The sequence below is a fragment of the Pipra filicauda genome, unplaced genomic scaffold (genome assembly GCF_003945595.2).
Source record: "Pipra filicauda isolate LSUMZ 115617 unplaced genomic scaffold, ASM394559v2 scaffold23_size5868930_pilon, whole genome shotgun sequence".
Classification (NCBI taxonomy): domain Eukaryota; kingdom Metazoa; phylum Chordata; class Aves; order Passeriformes; family Pipridae; genus Pipra; species Pipra filicauda.
Window position 1 is genome coordinate 1,529,230 of NW_024104354.1, and position 23,019 is coordinate 1,552,248.

At 40.2% G+C, this 23,019-nt stretch overlaps 1 protein-coding gene across 1 annotated transcript in view; it reads left to right on the forward strand.

The window, feature by feature from the left end:
• SGK1 (serum/glucocorticoid regulated kinase 1) overlaps nt 1–23,019 on the forward strand; it is a 69,182-nt gene that overhangs the window by 23,340 nt on the left and 22,823 nt on the right. Inside the window, exons 2-3 of the mRNA XM_027746629.2 lie at nt 2,298–2,513; nt 21,503–21,578. Coding sequence (XP_027602430.1) covers nt 2,298–2,513; nt 21,503–21,578 — 292 coding nt within the window. The remainder of the gene's footprint in view (nt 1–2,297; nt 2,514–21,502; nt 21,579–23,019) is intronic.

A 23,019-nucleotide genomic window follows, 5' to 3' on the forward strand; every position in this document is an offset into this window, starting at 1 on the left:
AGGCAGATTTTGCTGTATCAGAAGTATGCAGGTCACATTTTGAATGCTTCTTCATACACAGGCAGGCTAGAAATATGTAAATGGAAACACAAGACAGTGAAACTACAGGTGAAGCTACAATAGAAATTATTTTTTAGCTGTATCACTGCAAATCCCATGAACTCAAAACCATAAAACTAACATCAAAGGGTGTTAATGAAACCTCAAATCCAGATTTACATTTGAATCCCTGCCTCAGTTGATGCCATATGTAATTGAACAGTCTCAAGCAATAGACTGGCCCATGCTCCCTGAATTTTTAAGAAAGACTGAACTTGCAGCTCATTGCATCCCAGGCCCTTTTTTGCAGTCAATTTGGTTCTTTTTTCATGCACACTCCTGCACACTGTGTGCACCCATAATGATATAACAGAAGCTGCAAAATGTCAAAGAAGAAAGGCAAAACCAGGTCCAAAACCACTTAACTGATCACCAGGTTGAACCTAAAAAGGACAAATTGAGCAGACTTTTACTTCTCTCAGAATCGCATTAAATGCATTGCACATTTCCCATAATAAAACTACACTGGAAAATCAAGCATGGGTTTTTTGACCATTAATATAATTATTATTTTCAACATACCAAATTTGGAATTAGATCAAGACACACAACCATGTATTTACTTGGGGAGAATAATATATTTAATGATGTGCTTAACAATCATAGAGGCAATTATGATTGGCAAAAATAAATGTTTTTAAAATCTGCTTGAATCAAAAGATCAGTTTCAATACATATTTATTGAAATGGAATCTGAAAAAGAAATAATCCCTCCTGCTACAACTTCGACCCACCAACCTGAAGCTAAAACAGCCTGGATAGTCTTGTAGGGATGCTCCAGAGCATGGAAGTAGGGCATAATATTATCCACACAAACTGATGTGGCTAAAAAATGCAAATGGGGAATGCAGTGGGAAGTGGCTCATTTGCCCACAGAAGGAAATCTATTTGTTTGGTTTCCATAGAGAGGAAAGAGAAATTTTCCTAACCTTGAGATTTCCGGCAGGTCAGCACAGTAGGGCAGTTGCAGGCATTTCGCTGATGGAGGAGTCACCAGCAGAAGGCTGGTTAGATATATCTCACTCTGTTTGTTTATCATACGTAATCCTGGTAACCAGTTGCTGAGATATAGACTTCCACAGTTAATCAAACACTCGCCGTCATGCTCATGACTAATGTAACATAAAATATTTGTTTTCCTGATGTAAAGCATCTTCTAATGGCAAATATCATCTCCTAATGAAGCACAGTGATGCTGAGGCCAGGGACACGAAGCTCACAAAGCAAAGAGGTTGTCTCCTGTCAATAGGAGGCCAGTTGGGCTGCCAGCCATGGCTGTCTCAGCCTTCCCCCTCCAGGTTGGTAGAGTGTTATCCTGAGACACCCCTATCTGTCCTTTGCATTCAAATGAGACAGTTCTGATCAGACTCAGTGCAAATATACCACAACTCACATAGAGGTCCTTTTGCTTTCACAGTGGAAAATAACTTAGGAAAAAAGCTCAGAAAGGTCTCTGAGTCCTCGCCTAACTTGTTAGAAAATCCAATACTTCTGATTCACATGGTGGAAAAGAGACAGTCACAGAAGCAAAAGGTAGAGCAAAGTGTACAAGGCTGACACAGTGCTCTGCGAGCACAGTGTATTATGCTCATAACCAGTGTCCATCCTGCTGTAGTACACTGAGTCCTAACCAGGGAGCTGCAGAGACAAGGAGAAGGCAGGGGAAGGCAGTTTAGAGGAGTCAGGATCAAAATTTGTGGCAGGTCAACACGAGAAACTGACACTGCGATAGTTTATGAAGTAAGAGATGATACAGTAAATATTGTTGTTGGAAAAAAGGACTGCAGAAAGCAAGTATTACAAGTCTATTACTGCAAAACCTGTCTGCTTTTTATCCATGGGGAAACTGAGTTGTCTAGGCTGGAAGTACTTGCTTTGGATAGTTGTCTTTCTCTTCTCAGCAGTCTACCTTATATTTCAATATCTTTATTAAGCCTGAAAACTTTGTATTGTAGATAAACTTATGGCAGACTTGAACAAAGCAGCAAAAGTTTCTCAGCATAAAGAGCCTGGTTATGATGTGCATTCACACATGCACCCTGGCATGGCCTAGTACTTTCTCCTACAGAAAATCGATCTTGATCCTGATATCTGATTATTTTCCCCAAGGTGTGCTGTTATCCTCATTGCAAACCCTGCCGTGCCATCCCATCTGCCATAAAGCAAAGAGAGTCCATAACCTCCTTCTGTGTTGACAGGTACGAAGGTGGATTAAGAGCCCAATGGTCAACGTTGAAAAGCACTCACATACCAGCCTCAAATACCCGGGGTCCACTGTGATGCATTTACCTCCAGGAGATTCAGAGCTTGAGCCTCCACTCTGTCAGACCTGCCTGAACGATCATCCTTTCCAGCGAGGGATCGCTCCTCAGGAGGCCGAGTCCTGCTCCTGGGAGAGTCAGAGAAACAGCAAAGTAAGCCACGATTTCCTTCTACCAAACTTTGTTTACATGTTTTACACTGATAATGGGTCTGTACTTACAAAGGGTCTGTAATTATGAGATGGTGCTTCCCTTGAAGAGAGGGAATTCTCTGAAACCTGAAACTCTGCTGACCAGGGCTGTTGTGCACATTTGGGCTCTGCTTTCTACCTTCGACTTTTATACCTATGAAAAACAAAGGACTCTTCACTAAGGTGTTGTGATGTACTCCCACAGTATTTGAACAGATTAGCAGCAACGATAAGTATTATTTACCTGTTTTGCATAAACAGGTGTGGATAGGTGATGAAAAGGACCCAGACTTGCTAATTTTTTCCCTTCTGTCCCACAATTACCAGACTACCCTTCTTCCTTCCCCCCAAGCCATATCTAGCTTTCTCTTTAGAAGTCAGAATTTGGCTTAGGGAGTTTTCAGTGACAGGAGGTGAGTGATTCAGTGGTGTTTTTAGCAGAAGGGAAACCCTGTTTTGCCTCAAGTTATACCAGTATTTTATAAATGACATTGTTCTGTATGTTGTGCTGGGCAGTTGCGCACAGACGTGAAGGTGGCAAAACTGTGAGGGCTGAGATGAAATGGTCAAGAAGGGGCTTTTCAGAGGCAGACTTTGTATCTTTCTTTCATCGTTCACCTCCACCTAATCCCTGTGGAGACAAGCCAAATGCAGAACAGAAAGTTTTGCTCAGAGCCTGTTATCCCTGACAAAATTATCCCTGCCTGAAAATGGTGCGCAAAAAAGGAAACAGTTGTAGAAACATAAAAGCAAACAAATAAGAATCTTTCCAAGTACAAAGCAGAGTAAATGTGACAAGGCATTTATCAGACACTTAGCACACAGCTCAGAGTAGAAACATTTTTTCAAGCTGCATCTGCTGCATTTTTAAACGGGGAAATTCCAGCAGCAGGTAGAAATGGAAGTCCTGTGTGCTTCTTAAACCCAACAAAGGCATTTTGGTGAAACATGTGCAAGCGGAGGAGCTAATTGCTCCTCCATTTTACTTCATTAAGAAGATTAATTTTGCTCAGGCTGAAGCATTAAAAAATGAAAGCACCAAAGACGGTGGATTCTGCAAATCCTTTGCCTTGCTGTAAATCACATGTACTCCTGTACAGCCATAGGGCCTCACAACTGATTTCTATTAGGTTTTACATGCATATGGGATAGATTTGGCTGAATGCAGATTCCCCTGGACCTCTCTCAGCCTCCTTACTGCAGGCCGTGGAGAGGCTGCTTACTCAGCAGGAGGAGTCTGCAGCAAGAGGGATATTTTGCACGCTGCTTTGAAAACATTGTTGTCTGGCAAAAGACTTCTTGGATAGAGCTATCCTGCATAAGGAGTCTTTTAAGTAAGTTCAAGCACAGAGTCCTTGATGCGATTAAATGTAAGGTCACTGTCTCTTTCTCTACAGTAAAACCAGGCAGGAAGCTTTTAATAATAAAGTCTGAAGGAGTTCTGTGTCTGACCTTTTCAAGGTTTAAAGAGTTTCTGGGTGAGACTCTGTTCAAGGGTTACAAATGGCACAAACTGCATAAACGTGAAATAACTCCCTTCACTTTAAATCAATGAACTTGAACAGACAGTTCCGTATTTCAAGAAGAGAACATGGTCTCTGTTAAATCAGCAGGGAGCTTGGAATGTGTCAGTCGTCTCTCCTAGCTAATTCTTGTTTCTTTTTCCCCATTACTCTTCCTTCTCTGTTTTCCAATACTGCAACCAGATACTGGTATAGTGATGATAGTTCCTTTGTGCTGTGTCCAACACCAACCCATACAAGGATCCTACTGACACTGTTCTTTCGCTCAAGGGCAAATCAGCTGTGAAATATTATTAAAGGTTTATTCTGGCAACAGTCTTTCTCTGACAGGTTTCAGGCTACTCTGATTGGCTTGAAAAAGCTCTGATAGAAACCAACCTGATCAAAACCCATCACCAAAGGGAACACATGTCTGTATTCCTATTCTTATTTCCAACACAGAACAATGGAAAAAAATCATTACTGTTTGTTTACTGTGATGGTAATTATGTAGCGAAGTCTTTAAAAATTGACTTTGTGTAAATAAGATTATATTGAAACAAAAAGTATTTTAAATAACGAGATTTTTTTCTTATGATATGCTTTCATTTCCACCTCCCCAGGCTTTTCTATTAAGGCATGTGTCAGGTAGAGTTTATAAAGATGATTACTGATGTAACCTCTGCTAAGTCTTCTCTATTATTTGTATGATAGTGTATTACATCTGTATTTTTATGACATTTTTTCCGCATTCTACACACTAGACTAGATAATTTTCAAACACTGCCAGAAAATCATGCTAATCTTCACATGACTGACTTACATAGGTATATTATTGTTTTTTGTAACCGACGTGGATTAGTTATATGGGAGTTTATATCTGCTCTACTAATGTAACAGCTGAAGCCCTAAAGGCTTTGGACCACTGCCAAGGTAATGATTTACAATAACCAGTCCTTACTTTTCCCTGTCTATCTGCATAGTTCAGGTTGCACAAAATTCACTGGCTTGATGAAGAGGGTAAATTTCCTTTCAAAATAAATTACCATGCTGTGTAATGAATACCTTGTGTAAATAAGCTGGTTTTGAAAAAGCAGGCAACCCATCTTTTAGAGTTGCATTACAGCCTACTAAATAGAGAGAGGCTAACATGGTGAAAACTGGGTGTGATTTAAATCTTTCAGGTGAGGGTTTACCAGGCTGGGTTATTAGACATAAAACATACATACATACACACACACAAAAAAAATTCTTTCATACTCTGCATGACCTGTGTATTCCATTTGCACTGTATTTTTATGCCCTTGTTTCAAATATTTCTGTAACTAAACAAAAGATAAGACCTTGTTAGTGAGCTCAAAATATCTTTCTTTTTTTCTCAAACAGACCCAAGAGCTAGGTTCAAGGCTTGTTCTGTTCTTTCCTCATTGTCTAAAAAAACTTCAGTTGCCCTATCCATCAGCTGACATTTGTCCTGAAGCATCACAGACACATCTCTATCTAGTAAACCAAAGCCTTAAATGTCTAGAGCTGTCTTTTCTTTCCCAAGCTAAACAAAACCTCTGTGCTGCCCCTAGCTAAGGGATGAGGGGAAGGAAAGAGCGAACTAATGTGTTTACCCCATTTAGGCAACGTGACTTCAAATTGCCAGGAGCATGTCTGAGCATTCAGTACAGCTACCACTGCATGACTAGGGGCTCAGGGGTGCTGAGCGGAGCATTCAGACCCATTAGCCCCAGAAGGGGTCTGTCCCCACATATATAGTGGCTTTTAGTCTCTTTGCCCTCTCTTATCACCTCTGTGGGGCAGGTGGTGGAAAAGAGATGGAGGCTGCTGAGGCAGTTGCCCTGTCTTCCTACCCCCACGGCAGTCCATCTGTCCATAGTGTCTTCTGTGAAGGAGCATCAGGAAAATCTTTCTTAGGGCTGCAGGGAACTCAATGCTCCTGCCTTTTTGGACAAGTCCTTTGCAGCTTAGTGGAAGTTAATTACTCTCATAGACACTTTTTGGATCGTGTTATTAAATCAACAACAGGAATTTTATTTTATTACTGAAAGTCATTCAAAGCTCCTATGTGTAGAAGAGCTCTTGATTTCGGTCAGATTGCAGCACTTTACCGTATTTTAAGTCTTGCTTCAGGGATGAGGAATACTGAAAAAAATATTCCCAAACCAAAGGTTGGGCAATTATTTGAGATAGTTCTACTTACAAATCTCTCCTAAAAATAACATACAGCTTCTAGAAACCTGCATTTGAAATGGAGTAAGAATATGCTTCAGATGAAATACATTTCATAAAGGAGTATAATAAAAATAAATGCCTTTTAATGGACTAAGAAAATGTGGAGATGAAAAAAAAAATCTGACTAACTCTCCATAAAGAAAGAGTTTGGTGACAGATCTGAGTGGGCTTTTTAGGGAAAGATGGTTTTCTCACACATTTTGTATAAAAAATGCTCCTATATCTAACGATCTGCTCTGGTAATGAGGCACTCTGTGATTTCCACCCTGATAAGTGCTAGTTAATACACAAACACATGCACATAGACAACACAGAAATGAAAATCCTGAAAACTCAATATGGCACAATTACTCCTGGAACCAATATATGTGAAAAGTGCTGCAATAAAAGATAATTTGGAGAGGAAAAGTAGAAATAAGAAAAAAAGAAAGTCTGGGTAACAGAATTGTTCAGTGAAATCAAATCTGGAGAGGACTGTGAGAGGCTCTAATAAACCTAGGCAAATTAACAACCTGATGGAAGATAACCCCTGATACAGACAGAAACACGGTAATGTGCTTTGATGGAATAATTATAACTACTCAGTACACACTGCAGGGTCTCGAATTAACCGTGAACATTTTAGAAGGCAGCCCTGGGTGCCACAGAGTGTAGCTTACTGAAGACCTCGACTCAGAAGAGTAGCTCAGGAGGTTAATCCCGCACAGCAAAGCAGACACTCTATGCATTCATTTAGGAATATAGCACTCCATCCACTGAATCTACTTCTGTCCCATATGGATACACATGGGGAAGGATGTGAAGTATACCTGATGTGGGTGAGGACAGACCAGCAATACCAGGGCAACAAATGCCTGGAAAAGGCCTCGCAGGCCAAATTATGTCATTTTTTGCTTAATCTCTATAATGAAATCCACTTTGAAGTGGCTGGCAAAGACCCTGGTGAGTAGGATCCTTTGGAAAGGATGTCAAGGAGCAAAGGACAGATGAAGAGGCCAATGGTCCCATGAGCCTATAGCTCAGGCTGACATTGGTGTGTGAGCCTTGTCGTCTTGCTGGCATCTCCCCATGCAGTGATTCAGGAAAGACTTATGAAGATTTTCTCGATGAGTTTTGGTTTCTCTTTTGCCCCTTCTTGTTATTCTTCTAGGGAAAGCTGCTGACAGGAAAAAAAACACACATAATTAAAATCATTTCAGAAAAATCATGGTGCTTTATTTGCCTGCTCCATTGCAATAATGAATGTAGAAATAGGTCTGGAAAGAAAAAATTAAAAGCAATTGAAAAGTTTCCATTTAAGCCAACGTAGAGCACAGAAGCAATGAGAAAATCTTGTATGTGGTATAAAAGACTGAAAATTATAAGCAGATTTTAAATGTAAAAGTTACAGGGATGCGAAATTGTCTGCCAAAACAGAAAAGTCAAACTTATTTACTGGCTGAATTTTAATATATTCATGTGTAGGATGTTCCTGCCTTTACACCTGGTTACTCCAGATTTCAGAGTATATTTTGTTATGCCTCCTAAGACTGGAGGATGGGGGCTTATCTCCCTGAGTTTGGGAACTGCATCTTGTATTCATAAAAGTGACATACAGAGAGATAATCTATCATGTAACCCTGTTTTCACTGCTCAATGATATACTGATAGGAATACTTGCAACATAATCCAAAGGAAGGTGTTAAAACCAGTAAAGGAAATCATTCCATACTACATGTAAGTTAGCCTGAGAATCCCCAACCACTGGAACTCCACAGTTTCTGTTTGATTATTTTTCATATACAAGTAAACCCAGGCATCATATTCTGCTCCAGAAATATATTACAGCACTGTCTGAAGATTAAAGAGAGTTTCAGAGAAGCAAGTGGCTCAAGATGAGTAATTAGAACAGTAAAGAAGGTATTTTGTACTTCTCTTCATTCAGCAACTTCTGGTTGTAGAAGGTCTGCATTTTCTGGACCATCACAAGTCACAGTTGTAGCTTAATCCTGTGAGTTGACAGTCTCAAACGAAAAACCCATTTTTCACCAGCCATTTCCTAAAAAGTTGTTTCTAGCTGACTACACTAAAGTTCTTTTAGCTAATGGTATAAATGTGTGTACTGGTTTAAGAGTTAACCAGCAGGGGAAATGAACTCAACTCAAAGGAGAGATTATAAGTCAGAATAACAATTTACTAAAATAATACAGTAAGTACAATCATACAAACAAACAATTGGTCTTAACCCACAAAACCCAAATGTATAACCCAGTACCCTGGGGCATGAACAACGTGGTGTTCCTTGGGCCCCGCTTGAGTCCAACGTAAAGGGAGAGGGGAAGAACCTGCTGGTGGGAGAGCTGTTGCAGTCTAGTCAAAAGTGGTGATTGCAGTGAGATGCTGGTGGGAGAGCTGTTGCAGTCTGGTCAAAGTGGTGATTGGAGTCCAGTATAGGGTGGTGATCCAAGTCTGTTTGAGAGCGATGAGCCGCAGTCCTTCTCTGGATCCCACAGAGTGGTTGCAAATGTTCCAAGACTCCAAGATTATATATCCTGCAGTTCAGGCAGGAATGCTCAGCACTTCCCTCAGGGCGGGGAGTTCCACAAAGGGTGTGAGGACGGGAGCATCCTCCTATCTCACAGGCCTCTTAACACCTAGTTTATAGCCTGAGGAGTCAGGCTCTATGGGCAGATGGTGTAAATGGTTCATTGATAACAGTTTCTGGGAAATGGCATGGAAGGCTATAGAATACACAGTTTTGGGTTACACCCATACCCTGATGAACTGGTCTCAGTTGTCCTAACTAGGACATTATGTCACTAGTGGTATTTTGATGGAATTTGGAATTGAGTACCTTGACCCATAAGCTTATTTATCTGCCAATAGGTGTCTGTGCTTTAGGAATTCGATTGCTTGTATATTCGAAGACCAAGGACTCATATGATTTTACTGCAGATCCTATAGCTTTAGCAAGATGAAAATCAATCTCAGATTTCTCAGCAGCTGTGAGAATCAGCTGTGAAAGCAACACAAGAGTAAGGTGGGAACAAGCTTTGTTTCAGGGGTTAAATCTAAATTCAGTACGTAGTTTCATGGTTTTGTAATGGATTGATATAGGGTTATTATGGATAATATTTATTTAGACAAGTCAAAAATGTTTAACACAAAGGCATTTTCAAATGAAAATGGCAAAGCACAGTTTGCAAATGCACAGGCTAAAATTATGTGTAATTTCAGTGAATGGGAAAGCCTGAATAGCAGACAATTGCCTGTGGCGGGTTTTACAGTCCCAACTGACAAAGAGAACATCTATATAGCACAGAGCATATAAATCAGTTCCATGGCTCAAAGAAGTGATGTGATACATCAATCATCTGCTTTACAAATACACAGTGAAGCACTCATTCATTTGTACATCCATCATGGGCCTTTTCAAGCACCATAGACTTAGTAAATTAATTGGACAAGTCAATATCAAAATCTAAAACCATTCTACTCCTCCTATCTGAATGTTGGTTCAACACTACTGAAGATAATTAAAATATCTCTTATTTTAAAGAAACTGTCAAGGGTTTTCCCTGAGGACATCTACATCTGGAAAATTATTTATTGTACTTTCCATGGGGTTTCCATAACACCTGAGTTAGAAATTACATTCTTTCACTTTTTAAAATTATTTTTACTTTTAATATGGTGATTATCTAGCACCTTTTTGACTCAAAGATCAAAATTACTTTGCTGACAATCAAAGAGATCAGAGAAAAGTATTCCTTTATACATAGGCGGTAGTAACCAGAAAATAACCCAGCACAGTGGGTGTGAGGAATTTAGGCCAAACACAGTCAACCAAATTTCTATTTAATTTTGTCCTGATTAGCAAGTGGTCAGACACATAAGGTCAAGAGATTTGCTTACTAAAATGGAAGAATCTTCTCAATTTCTTCAAAATCTTAGTATCTGAATATTTATTATCTGATGTTAAAGAAGAAAGTGAACAAAATCAGTAAAAAAGTACTTTGTTTGAAAAGAACATTTTTTGTACAGTTTAATGCTGTGCTGGCTCCATCTGGTCTTCAAAGGATCTGCTTAGCAAGAGCAACTGGAGTTGCTCTCCTCTATTGGAGTTTGATTTTAATCTGTTTATCATCCATCTTTAAGCATTGCTTCAGCTCATTTTCAAGATAATTCCATGCTTCATAGTAGATGAATAAAGGGGTCTGTTGCATTGTGTGATAAGATCATACAAACAATCTGACAGGCAATTAAAGAGTAACAACACTAAAGACAAAACCAACTCTGTCATATATGTGTGCATAAGAGCGTATACAGACAGCTAAAGACTAGGTCTGTAAAGTAGCTGAGTGTGACTTCAAACTAAATTCACACTCATCCATCAAGGGAGCCATAAGTCACATTTAACACGGTCAGGGAGTCCAGGGCTGCAGAACAACAGGGAAGATGAAGATGATGGCAGGAGTGGCTGCAGGGCCACCTCCGCCACCTGGCCAGGGCCAGGGCCACGTCAGCAGCAGGACTGCATGGAGCAGAAGGGTGAACTGAAGCTTTCTTGACTTTTTCACTCCTAAAGAGTTCCTTCCTTGTCCAGTTTCTGTCCACTCATCTCAAACAAGAGTAATTTCATGGCTGGCCTAGACTGTGCTTTTGAAGACTGGCAAGTGTTAGTCTTGTATGTCGTTTCTCTCTAAAGAAGTGTATCTCCGACCCAAAACCATGTTTCATAAAGAAAACCTTGTTTCTTCCTCTAGTTCCTCTATATGCACCAGTCTGTCTATCCCAAGAAGTCAGATATGACAAGACATTTGAAGTGTCAGTATAAGACTATGAGTAATTTTGTTCTAATCTTAGCATTGTAGATGTTGCATTCCTTTGCAATTTATAAATATATATCACTATTTTTCTGTCTAGAACTTCCAGAAAACCTTTTATGTAGAATTTTCCTCTTTGCACAAAGAAGTTATAATTGGCTAAGAACTCTGTAGTAAAGTCATGTATTCTGTAAATTGTATTATAATGTTGGTTAATACAGTGCATGCTGCTCATTTAAGGTAATTTAATGCAATTCCCACATCCCAGGACTCCTCAATGTCTCCTATCTTAATACACTGTACTTGCTCTGTACCTCATTATACGGTTTTCATTTTGTGAAATCTTCTCGCCCCTCTGAATAGCCACCTCAGGATATTCTAAAAGAGTTTCTGTAATGTACTCTCTGGCTTTGAGAGATGCGTGATAAATCAACTTTTATTGCCATTTGCATTAATGGAAAGATAATTATTTCCAAAGCAGCAGTGCAGCTGCACAAAGACTTTGTACTGCCTATATTGTATCACACCATATTGACATTACCATTAAAAAAAAAAAAAAAAAGCCCTGCTCAGGCTCATAACAGTCACACTGTTTCAAAATTATTTTGGAGCCTTCATGGCAAAGACATTTTAACGTGGCAAAGACATTTTAACATTCCCTGGTAGTTTTGTGTAAGTTAGGAAATTAATTTAGTAGGAAAATAGAAATCACATTTTTCTGATAGGGATCTCAGGGTGGGTTGTGGGGTGGGTGTTATCCCATCTGGTATCTATAAAAAGCACGTGAGTCTGGAAGGAGTCAAGCCCATGGGTCTTCTACAAACTAGAAATGACAATTTTAAGGTACTGAAAATGAATGAACCTTCTAATTAAGAAATCCTTAACAGTGAGCTGTGATGTGAAACGTGGTTTTGCTTTCCTTTGAAACTAAGAATCTTTTTTCAGATAAGTGGATTTACTGAGAGAAGTAAAACCAAAACAAAACACAAATGTGTTAATTCCAGTAAACACTTTACAAGTGGTGTGATAGCACCTGATGACTTCTGCCTTCTGGAACAAAATCTACTGCCTGCAGTGAAATACTTAAGTCTTGTACACAGTACTGTGCTTCAGAATAGTGTTGAGCCAGCAAATAGAACACACAAAAAGAGGCTAGATGTATTTCTCTAAATCATGAAGGATTAAGCATACGAGAATGGTCTTAAAGACAATGAAGAAGGATGCACTCTTGCCCTTGAAAGATAAGAGGAGCTACTGAGAAGAGGTACCTCCAATATATTATTGCTGAAAGTATGAAGTGGAAATCTGAGAACTACAATTTAGATAACTTTCAAATCTGCTAGGTGGGGAAAACAAACATCTCTCCACTCCCAAGGCATCTTCTAACTACTTCACACTAATAAGCTTGTTTAGGTGAAAATGGAGGATGCTGTGAATGCCTCCTTCTGCAGCTGCATCACTCTGTAAGAGCACACACAAAACCATGCAGCTTGCTTGAACCCTGGGTAGCCTGCCTGAACACCCTTCGTGGTTAGACGATTCCTGGGCTCTATTCACTGCTGCAAGGATTATTTGTGTCTTAAGGGGTTGCAGACTGAAGTGAAGCTGGGAAGGAAAGCTACAGCTCCTGCCTGCTTCCCAAAGATCTAATTCTTGAGAGTGGCCAAGTTTTGCCACCAGGGATTCAGGTCTATTTCAGCAGCATTATGGAAAGCAGGAGAACAGATCTGATTTCTCTAGGTTGGAAAGACCTGTCACAACCAGAGCATTTGTTGGCAGTCTTGGTCTGTTAGACAAAAAGAGGGATTGATGTCCTTGAGATGCTTTTCAAAAACCACTCTGAAAAGGGAGGAGTTAGATAGCTAATGCTAACATTTCTCCCTCTACTGTCAGCATATTGGTTGTTGTTACTCTTACTATGAAGCATCTAGAGGTGCTAAAGAGGCACCTGCAGAGTTACCTATATACCTAGAGTTACAGATTATACCTTAGAAAGCAGATATCTAAAAGCTAGCATTTATTAAGATTATGATGTTTGGTTTCCTAAGAATTTTTTTTTTTTTTTTAATCTAGCCCACAGTAACTGAAGCTCTTTGAGAGAGAAAGATATTTTGGCTTAAAAAGCAGCCCTTTCATCAAAACAATTCCCCAAGCCCCAAGATACATTTACTGAAAGAAAAATATAGCTGCATGCAAAGCCAAATGCATACAGAGATACAACACAATCCTTTTTTCTACATAATAAATGACAGCTACTGGGGGAATGGTTACAGATGAAAAGAACAACCTTGCTTTCTTTTCAAAGCACCAAGGGGAAATGCATGAAACAATGAAACTGTTGAATAAGACTCTGTCAAGATAAATATCATATATCTGAAAAGTATCTTTAAAATCTGATTACTATAACTGGAAGAATTTCGGACATCTGTGTATGTTCAATCACCAGTTGTTTTTGTCAGAATTGGAAGACCAGAGTTTTTCTGTTTAGTTTTGCTTTCATGTTGCCATGCATCACTGAAACGTTACAAGCTTTTTAGTTCCAGCTGTCTCTGAGGGTGGCTTTTGTTTTTTAAATTCAAGATGGCAGTAAACTATTCTTATTATATTCCTAATGTGTCAAAATAGCATTTAATATCAATATTTGGATTGATACTGTCAAAGTTGTCAGAAGAGACCAGTGATTTTAGGTACTTTGGCTCTTGAATGCACATTCACTGAACTACTTTTTAATAATATTGCAGAAAGTAAGAAGCACGCCTCATGTGCCAGGGATCAGTGTAGGACCTCAAGCCAGGATCTCAGAAACTGGGGCACTCAGTGCTAGCAGTACCTCTAGGAACTCTTGCTTATTATTTCTCATATTTGAAGCTATTCAGCAGTGACCTTTAGAGATGACAAATTTTAAAAGGAAATTCTCCCCTCTCTAGAGTTCACAAGGCAATAATATGAAAAGGGAGCATCTGTTCTACAGTGAAGTTACGTAGTTATTACTAATTTTCAGTGTCTTCTTTTGGTTCTATTGTCTTAGATAATACAGCAACTGCCTGAGAGGGATTCTCAAATTTTTCAACTCAGATCAATGCAACTTTGCCCTGAAGAAGGAATAGAAAAAATTTTGCCTATACCACGTCAACCTGTGTGGTCTGCAGAACATACATGCTCCATGTTCAAGCAGACCAATTTTGTGACCATATCAACTTCTGAAAGCCATGTGAAGCAAGGATGACACAACAGTGCAGCAAAGGTCTTATCACAGGTCATATGGCTGCTGAACACATTGCACATTCAGGACATAACTTCACATATGAACTGCAGAGTAACTTTCCACCCTAATAAGCACTGCCTAATACTTTCCACACTCTAGAGTTTTGGGTGGACTCTTTGAGAATCAGTAGCTGGGCATTCATCCCTAAAAAACATGGATACACCATAAAAGATTTTTATGCTCAAGTAGCTCTTCCATCACAATGTGCCTCTTGTAGGATCGTGCATTACAGGCACAACTGGAAGACAAAAAACAACTGCAAACCTGTCATTTCCTGCGCTAGTTACAGTCCTCTGCAGTCCAGGGCCTTGCCTGCGTTTGGAGTGGCATTTCACACCCAATTCAGAAGACACTCTAACCACAGACCTGGCTTCTCCCTGTCCTCCCAGGCTTGCCTGTGATGGCACTGTTTGCCATCTCTGGCCCCTTTGCTCACTTACAGCTATGGAATTGCTGTCCTGGGCTGTGAATCTGTGTTTATAACGCATCCTATGCTTGCCCCAGCCTATAACTGGAGGAGCACAGGCAAAAGGTAATTTGGATGCTCTCCAAGCCTGTTGCTGCAAAACTCAGATTGTATCACTGCCATGCATACCATTAGAAGCCTGATTCTTCCTCACATTTTATTCCAGCAAGCTTTAAAAAAGGATCCCCAACTGCTTGATGAGCATCAAGAAAATACAGAGAAAAAGTGGCTTCTCCATTGGTATAAAACCCGCTGTATGTATAAAATGATTGTCATAAGAATGTATTAGGGGATATCACTTCATCATGAAAATTAATTGGAGGATTGGAAACTAAAGCCTATTCCAGATTCTTTGAACTGACATTTGAGTTTGAATTAATCTTCGAACTCTTTGTTATTTAAATTTTCCATCTGTAAAATTGAGATAATTATCCAATTAATCCTTAGGCTCAGTACTCCAAGATATCATTTATTATCAATTGTCTCTCACTCATGGAAGGCATATATTGCTACATGAGTGGTCACTGCTTATATTTCTTCCCAAGTAAAGAAAAATAGAGAATAATACAATAGTGCAACTGGTTTTCTATACTAGTGCCTAGGACAGAGTGATGATATATTCAAGAAGGTTTGTAAACTGTCTACACAATAAGTGTACTTTGTATTCTGCACTAGATTCTGAAGCAGAATCTAGTAATATCTTCTCCCTGGCAATATGTGGTATGTGACTGAACAGTCAGAGAACAATTGTCACTGGAGGTACATGTGTTTGTTGCTGAGATATCTCACTCGCCCATTCATGGAAAAATGCTCCTTGCTCAGGCCACAAGCAGTTCAAAGCAAGCTGGGAGCATGCAAAGGTCACTGATTACTTCTGAGGCTTTACAACCAAGGGCAGAGAACTAGTGCAGGCAAAGTGAGGACTGACTACAACCTTTGTCCAGATCTCAAACCAAACCTAAAGTAAATTCAGTTAAGCATTCACTTTCCTGCCCTCGTTGTTTTTAGATTAAAGTGGGATAATATAGAAGTGAATGACTCTGCTCTGGATGGAGCCAGCAAGGACCAGAAAGTATAGTCTTATGACACTTTCAGTCTGATTCCTGGAAAACAAGTGAAGCCTTGGAAGATATCCACAACTCCAAGGGACCCTATGAACACATGGAACCTCTCTCCACTCTGATCAACATACCTTGTTCATCCTGAGTGTTGTGACAGCTCTGCATACAGCTACTTTTTTACTCCACTGTTTACTTAAAAGTTAAATTCCACACTCAAAATTATTTCAGACACATTTTATAATTTTTATTATAGGATATGATACCTTAGTTTGTGATAGTTAAATTGTAGTCTTTAGTTTGGCCTCCTTAAATCTACATAAAAAGATAAAAATGGCAATAAATCCTATTTTTGATAGTCTAGACATGAGCTCCATTTATATAACACTTCGCCTTATTTTGGAAAACACAGCTAATGCTAATTAAAGGTTGTTTGTTTTTTTTTAACTTGATTTAGGATATAGATACATGTTATTGTGAGTCAACTGTGAGGGCTTAAACTTATAGCTCTGTTTGCTACTTCGTAGGAACTGTGTGTGTTTCTTTCCTTGTGGCAAATGCAAGACTGTTTAACCCTCGATGAGAGGGCCATGATGGCTTCATAAAAAATGAGTTTGAGAGGCAGCTTGATCATGGCCTACAAACATCTTCCTAGTAGAGCAGCTATTTGTAACAAAAAGCTCCCATTCGTTTCAATGGATATCTATCTTTAAAGACTGACTGTAGAAATTTTAGAGTCACCAACTTTATGAATATTTTTACTTTAGGTGAGCATTTCACAAACATAATACACAGAGTTAATGTATGCTTGGCCCTGTCACATTCTGATATAGTCCTCATTGGAAGAGACTGTCTACAGGAATGAAGCTGTAAATTTGAATAGATTGACTGTCATAAAGAATTCAGTGACTTATTTGTATAATTGAGAATCTCAAGTGAAATCAGGATATTCATTTTCATCCCTGTAGCAAAAAATATACCGGATCTCATGTCTGTGTCTTGTTGAATAACGTAGATCCTCTGTAGGACTCCACAAAACAGCAGTGAAGGCAGGTAATTTAACAAATTAATATATTTTTGTATCAGTGAGCAACATCTTTTCTTTCTAATCCAAAGTGGTTGTGGTATTTAGTCTAGGTAATGCATTGTTCTTCCACTGTTGGTATTGATGTCCTTTCAAGTGAACAGACCATGCAGCCATTTATGAGCTCTTGCTGTTAAGATGTTCAGCAACGTAATAATTAACTATGTTGATGTGTAAATTAAGCTTCAGAGTTGAAATTGCTTTTGCATTGAATGAGGCAAATCACATTTCTCTGGCTCTTGGTTCAGCAGAGCAGGTGAGGACTGGCTGAAAGCTAAACATAGCAGTAGTCCCTCTACAAGCACATGCATTAGAGTCTTAGGTCACTTATAGACCAGAAGTGCTACCTGCCTTGCTAACATTGTTATTCAAAGAATAACATGTCTTCTTTAAACTGCCTCTTTTCCCCTTTTTTGGTGCACTCCACCTGTGGCATCTTGCTGTGTGCAGTGGAGGAATGTGAATCCCACATCACAGCAAAGGAGGAAGCAGTTTCCCCAGGTCTCAGCTCTTTCAGGGCTCCCACAAACATAGAATCACAGGATGGTTTGGGTTGGAAGGGATCTTAAAAAATTATCTAGTTACACCCTCCCTGCCATGGGCAGGAACACCTTTCACTTGACCAGGTTGCTCAATGCCCCATCCAACTTGAACACTTCCAGGCATGGGGCATCCACCACTTCTCTAGTAATCTGTTCCAGTGCCTCAACGCTCCCACGGTAAAAAATTTCTTGCTAATATCCAACCTAAACCTCCCTACTTTCTGTTTAAAGCCGTTCCCCCTTGTCCTCTCACTAGTAAAAAGTCCTTCTCCAGCCTTCCTGTAGGCCCCCTTTTTAGATACTGGAAGGCTGCTATAAGGTCTCCCCAAAGCTTTCTCTTCTCCAGACTGAACAACCCCAACTCTATCCAGCCACAGAGACACTTGTATGAATGTCTGGATGCCCTCAACCATCTCCATACTGGGTGCCATGATAAAGATGAGATTTTTCAGTGCATCTCATGAAATATTTGAATCCCAACGGCCTTTTCTATTCATTGGCCTAAACCAAGAATGGGCAGCTAGTCTGCCTACCTTATCTCATTTCTAGTCTTTGTTTTAAGGGTAGCCTCCAGCCTGAGGACACTCCAAGAAGTGTTACAGCTGAAGAAAACTGTGTGTCTAGGCCAAAAGGAGTAGAGAAGGAAGTGATGCAGCTGCTATTTTATTAAGTGTTTATAAAGACTGCTGTCCTTTTACTTTCTAAAACAAAAAAAAGCAGGATCATGCATGTGGCATGCTTACACAAAATACATAAAGCACTGAATTTTAGCCAAAATCAATATCTCAAGTTGAGTGTTGCTTGCACTGACATATGTATTTCTGACTTCTACTTGCATTTATCTTCTTTCAATGACACTGGGTTTGGAGAAAACTCAAAATATAGTCTAGTGCTGTTAAGCTCTGCTTCAGAGATAGACCTTTGGTTTCCCTCTTGCAAATTGGAGGCTGTAGTTTTCCACAGCTGATTCCTAGGGCAAGGCTTAGTGGGAGCAGTCCAGTATGTAGCTGGTCTTTCAGGATCATATTACTGGAGTACAAGAAATATGGGAAGGGAGAAGTTGTGCTTTGTGGTATGAAAGAATGTGCTGTTTTATAGACTATTGTATGGATATTGTTTTAAAATAATGTTTGACCTACTGAGGTCTTATCTGCTGTAAGTGTACTCAGCTAGCACAAAGACTTGGCCACTAGCATTAAATTATTTTTCTCCTCTGCCCTCATTTAACTTTAAGCTTGAGTACACTGTCAGTCTTGTAATTGATGTTTCCAGTCACTGTCATTATTCTTTTTCTATATTTATACTGATGACGCTATTACAACAGAAATACCTTTAGTTTTTAAAAGCCTCAATGACCTCAGGTTTTGACAGTTCTGGTTGGGTAGGACATGTATAGTTTTTGATAGGACCAAATTTGTAGGGGAGCAAGCAGTGAAACAGACAACAGACTTAATCCAGCATTTTACAAGCACCACGATAAGCATATTCACAGTCACAAATGAAAAGAAAAACTTCTTCACTGAAACTATTATTGAATTGAACTACTGAATTGGTAGTATGTGAAAATAATCCAGGAAAACATACAAAAGAAATATCCTCCATACAACAAGTGGGCTCTCCTTAAGGATGCCCCACTTTTCGAGAACCTCAATTGAAACAGAAGCACAGACATAAAAATGGAAGGTGTGCCACTGTACACACAGATAATTGTGAAGAAATTAAAGGACAAAAAAGGTGAATTAACAAAATTATTGAAATGGATGTATTTTTTAGCAATATCATAAACAATTCAAGTGGGTACACTTAGTGCTAAAAGAGCTCCACAAGCTATTTCAAACTCAGCTTTCTACCCATTTGTGTGACTCCTGTAACTGGTGTTCTCTGTGTTTCACAAGATTTAATGCATTTACCTTCCCACCGCTGCTGTGGAATACTGAAGTGTATTCCATAGCCTGCAGACTGGCACTCTGGAGCGCTGCAAGGTTGTTGTCAGCTCTGTGATGTGTCTCTAGCTGGCATTAACATGGGATGAAACACAAAAGGGTGATGCTGCTGCAATGTCAGTGTCTGTCATCAGGTACAAATGGGCCCCTTCACTCTCACTCAGCACTTCTCTTGGTTGATGGATACGCTGTTGATTCAGGCCCCTTGATAAAAGCTTCCGTTGCCTTTACTTGCACATGTGTGTGCGTAAGGTGAGGGAAAAATGCGTGTGTGGCCCTGCAGGGGGTCACTGCTTTTAGTGCTCTATTCCCTTCTGCTTGGTCCTTCTCTAGTACTTGTTTAGCATAAATTTGCTGCCTTGGGACTCATTCCATGTCACCCCTCTGTACAATTTCCCAGACTTTTACCTTTGCAGAACTCTGATAGCAATGCCTCTTGTTTCATGGCAGGGTAGACAAGAGTTTCCATTTTTACTGGACTCCATTAAGGAACAGAGTTCAGGGTTTGCAGCATTCAGCCTTTTATTGCTCATGGACATTGTGGACAACACTTCTGTCTTTGACATGGTGTCTCTGCCATATATACTGTTTTGCACATACATAAAGATGTGCTTTTCTGTAGGGACAGATTCATGTCTAGTGTGTGCTCTTTCTTAAATGCTTTTCCCTGTGTTTTCTGAGCTTGCATTCTTTAATCGCAGAGCTTTACAGTAACCAGAACAGTGGCTGCTCTGAATGCCTGTTTCTTCCATGTTATTAGTCATATGCTTAATCTCATGAATAAAAATAATCAGAACTATGCAATCAGAAAAGTGAGCCACCTTTTTAATGTTTTGCAACCTTGTGCATCCTCCAGACAGTTTCACACCTGTTTGGAGTGTGTGTAATGGGGAGTGATGCTGCTATTTGAGTTGGGAATCTTTTGAATGAAAGTATTTCTTAAACTAGTAGCACAAAGAACAGCACAGTTGAAAATTGAGTGACCCACCAGAACTCCAGACTCACAGTGATGAACTCTCTAGTCCTTCAGGACTGCAGACTTTGAGAACAGTGCATTTGTATGAAGAAGCACTTCAGCTTTGATGTTCACAAGAAAATGTCTTTGGATACCAGAACTTTTTGCCAAAAGCCAAAATTCCAGTGGGAATTCTTTGCCTTGTTCTCCTGCAGCACCTTCTTTGCTGTTTGACTGCTGCTTCCCATCCTAATGCTGGATGCAGTGTTTCAGTAGGATGGAGAGCCTGGGAAATACTCTGGGATAAACAGGGTTAGGAAAGGTGCAATCCCACTGACTGACTTCACCCTCACACTCAGGTTATCACTCAGAAGCAGCACCACTGCTGAGTCAGCAGCTGGTACCTTTATGAAAGTGGTGCCAGAGGACAGTCACACTCCTAGTTCTGAAAAAATCGTGCACAGCTCTGATCCAAACCTCATGTGTGAGCAAGAGAGGTCCAGAGGGCAAGCAGTTAGATGCACTGTAATAGCAGGGATGAGGATGAAGTGTTGAGAAGGAGTCTGCATTGGAGACTCCTCCAATGCAGGAGCTCCTGCATTGGCAATACCCCAGGTGAACAGACTGTACCTGTGCATCCCCTACACCAAATCCCATCGCTGTTAAGGTTGTCCCTGCAGCAAATGAAAGAGTGGGCAAAGTAGCTCTCTGTAAACAGCATCATGTCAGAAGACAGACCTGCTGGGACCTTGCCCATCCATTTCCTTTCCCTTCCCCTACATCGTCAGGGCCAAGGCAGAAGAATGGGGCTGACCATCCGGTCCATGGGTGTAAAATCAACACACACTTTTTGAATGGAGAAATGCAATTCAAAGTACCCACAGAGCCCTTTTTTTTTTCTGGAAGAACACAATACCTAGCACCACATAGGTTTGTCCCTGATTATAGAAACAGCTGGAGGGGGGGCTTGCATGGTTGTCTGAAATATGTTCTTTGAATGGAAAATAATTTTGGTCATAAGTGTTGCAAAGCAAACCCCACCTCAACAGGAAGCTCTCGTGACCTCATGTGTTCCCTATGTGTCTTTCAGATGAAGGAGCCCCACAGCAAAGGAGATTCACTGTCCAAGCCGGAACCCAGGACCCTCTGGGGTGGTGAGGAGGCAGGTACGGGTAGTGTGTGGCAGGGTGGGCAGCGGGGCTGAGTGGGCAGCAAACTCTCCTTCTGAGGTGCCTTTATTCTGGGCTGAAGTGCTTTGTGTCCAAGCCAAGCTTAATTGAAGGATGTTTTTCATGTCAAAATGAGATGTAGGCTCTCACTCACTGAGTGTTCGCTGGGCAAAAACAACAGCAGCAACAACAACAACAACTCACTTGCGTGCAGGATGGCCAGAGTGCACAATGAGCTGCACAAAGGCTCCAGAGGAATTATGCCATGACATAATGAGGAGAAACAACAGAATTCTAGCAGATCTGTTTAATAAGCCGTCAAATGTGCTTCAGCATTGACCTGCTGTGTGAGCAAAGCTCTCTTTAGCTACTAGCAAGAGCCCTGCAAATGAATCTGCAAATGAGGGCAAAAGTGGCCACTTGGTGACCCCTGATCTGTACGAAGGAGAATCAAGGACAGGAGTGCTAGGCACAAGGGAAGCCTCAGTAGTTTTGGCATAGATAGAATAAACTGAATATGTTGAGCTCACATGCATTCTTCTTACTCTGCCTCCTTTCTGTCTTGTGGGTTTGCTTTTTGAGGGCATGTGGGGGGTTTTTGTGTGCTTTGTTTGTCTTTATTTCTCTTTGCCTAATCATAAGCTTGGATCTTATTTACAAATGGGAAGTGTACCAGATTAACTTGAACTGTTGGTGCTGTGGTTGGACTACATGTCAGAACTGCATTTAAGCCAAACAAAAAAATATCCCTAAAAATGCTATGGCAACACAGTGCAAACGTCCCAGTAAACATAAACTGCTCCTAATATGATAGTAGGTGTCAGATCTTTAGGTAGATTTCACTCGGATGTTTGGGGGATTTTCTTTCTTCTCTCTTTGCCATTTTTGCAACTGTCCCTCTAGGAAAAATCCCAGAAGACTCTGTCCCCACTAGGAGGAAATCTTTTCTTTCACTTCCTGACTTTGATTTTAGTGCTTAATGCTCTTGGTTAATTTCCCTGACCTATAACCAGACTTGGCTTCTACACGTAGAGATTAAATCCTGATCTAGATGATGAACTTTTATTAAACAAGTTTAGAAATACATTTAATTAACTAAACACTCTCACTCAATTGTGACATCTCACCGTTGTGTGTGAATGTTGCAAGTTACACTGATTTCTAAACAGTGGTAGCTATAGCTATAATGCATTTTTTTCAGAAATATAGGAGTCCACACATGGTAGCTGGTTTAACTAATTTGAGCTGAAGTGCCCTAGGCCAATGGTTTATTTTACCCCTCTACCAGCTACCTGTGCAGTGGGAGGGCTCTCAATGTCCTTTCACTCACTCCTGCCCTCTCTTCTCCATCAAAAGTTATTGTTGTCTTAGTTAAGTCCACAGCTGGCTACACGTGAAACCACATCTAGGGAATGACTCAATTAAAAATACAGTATTT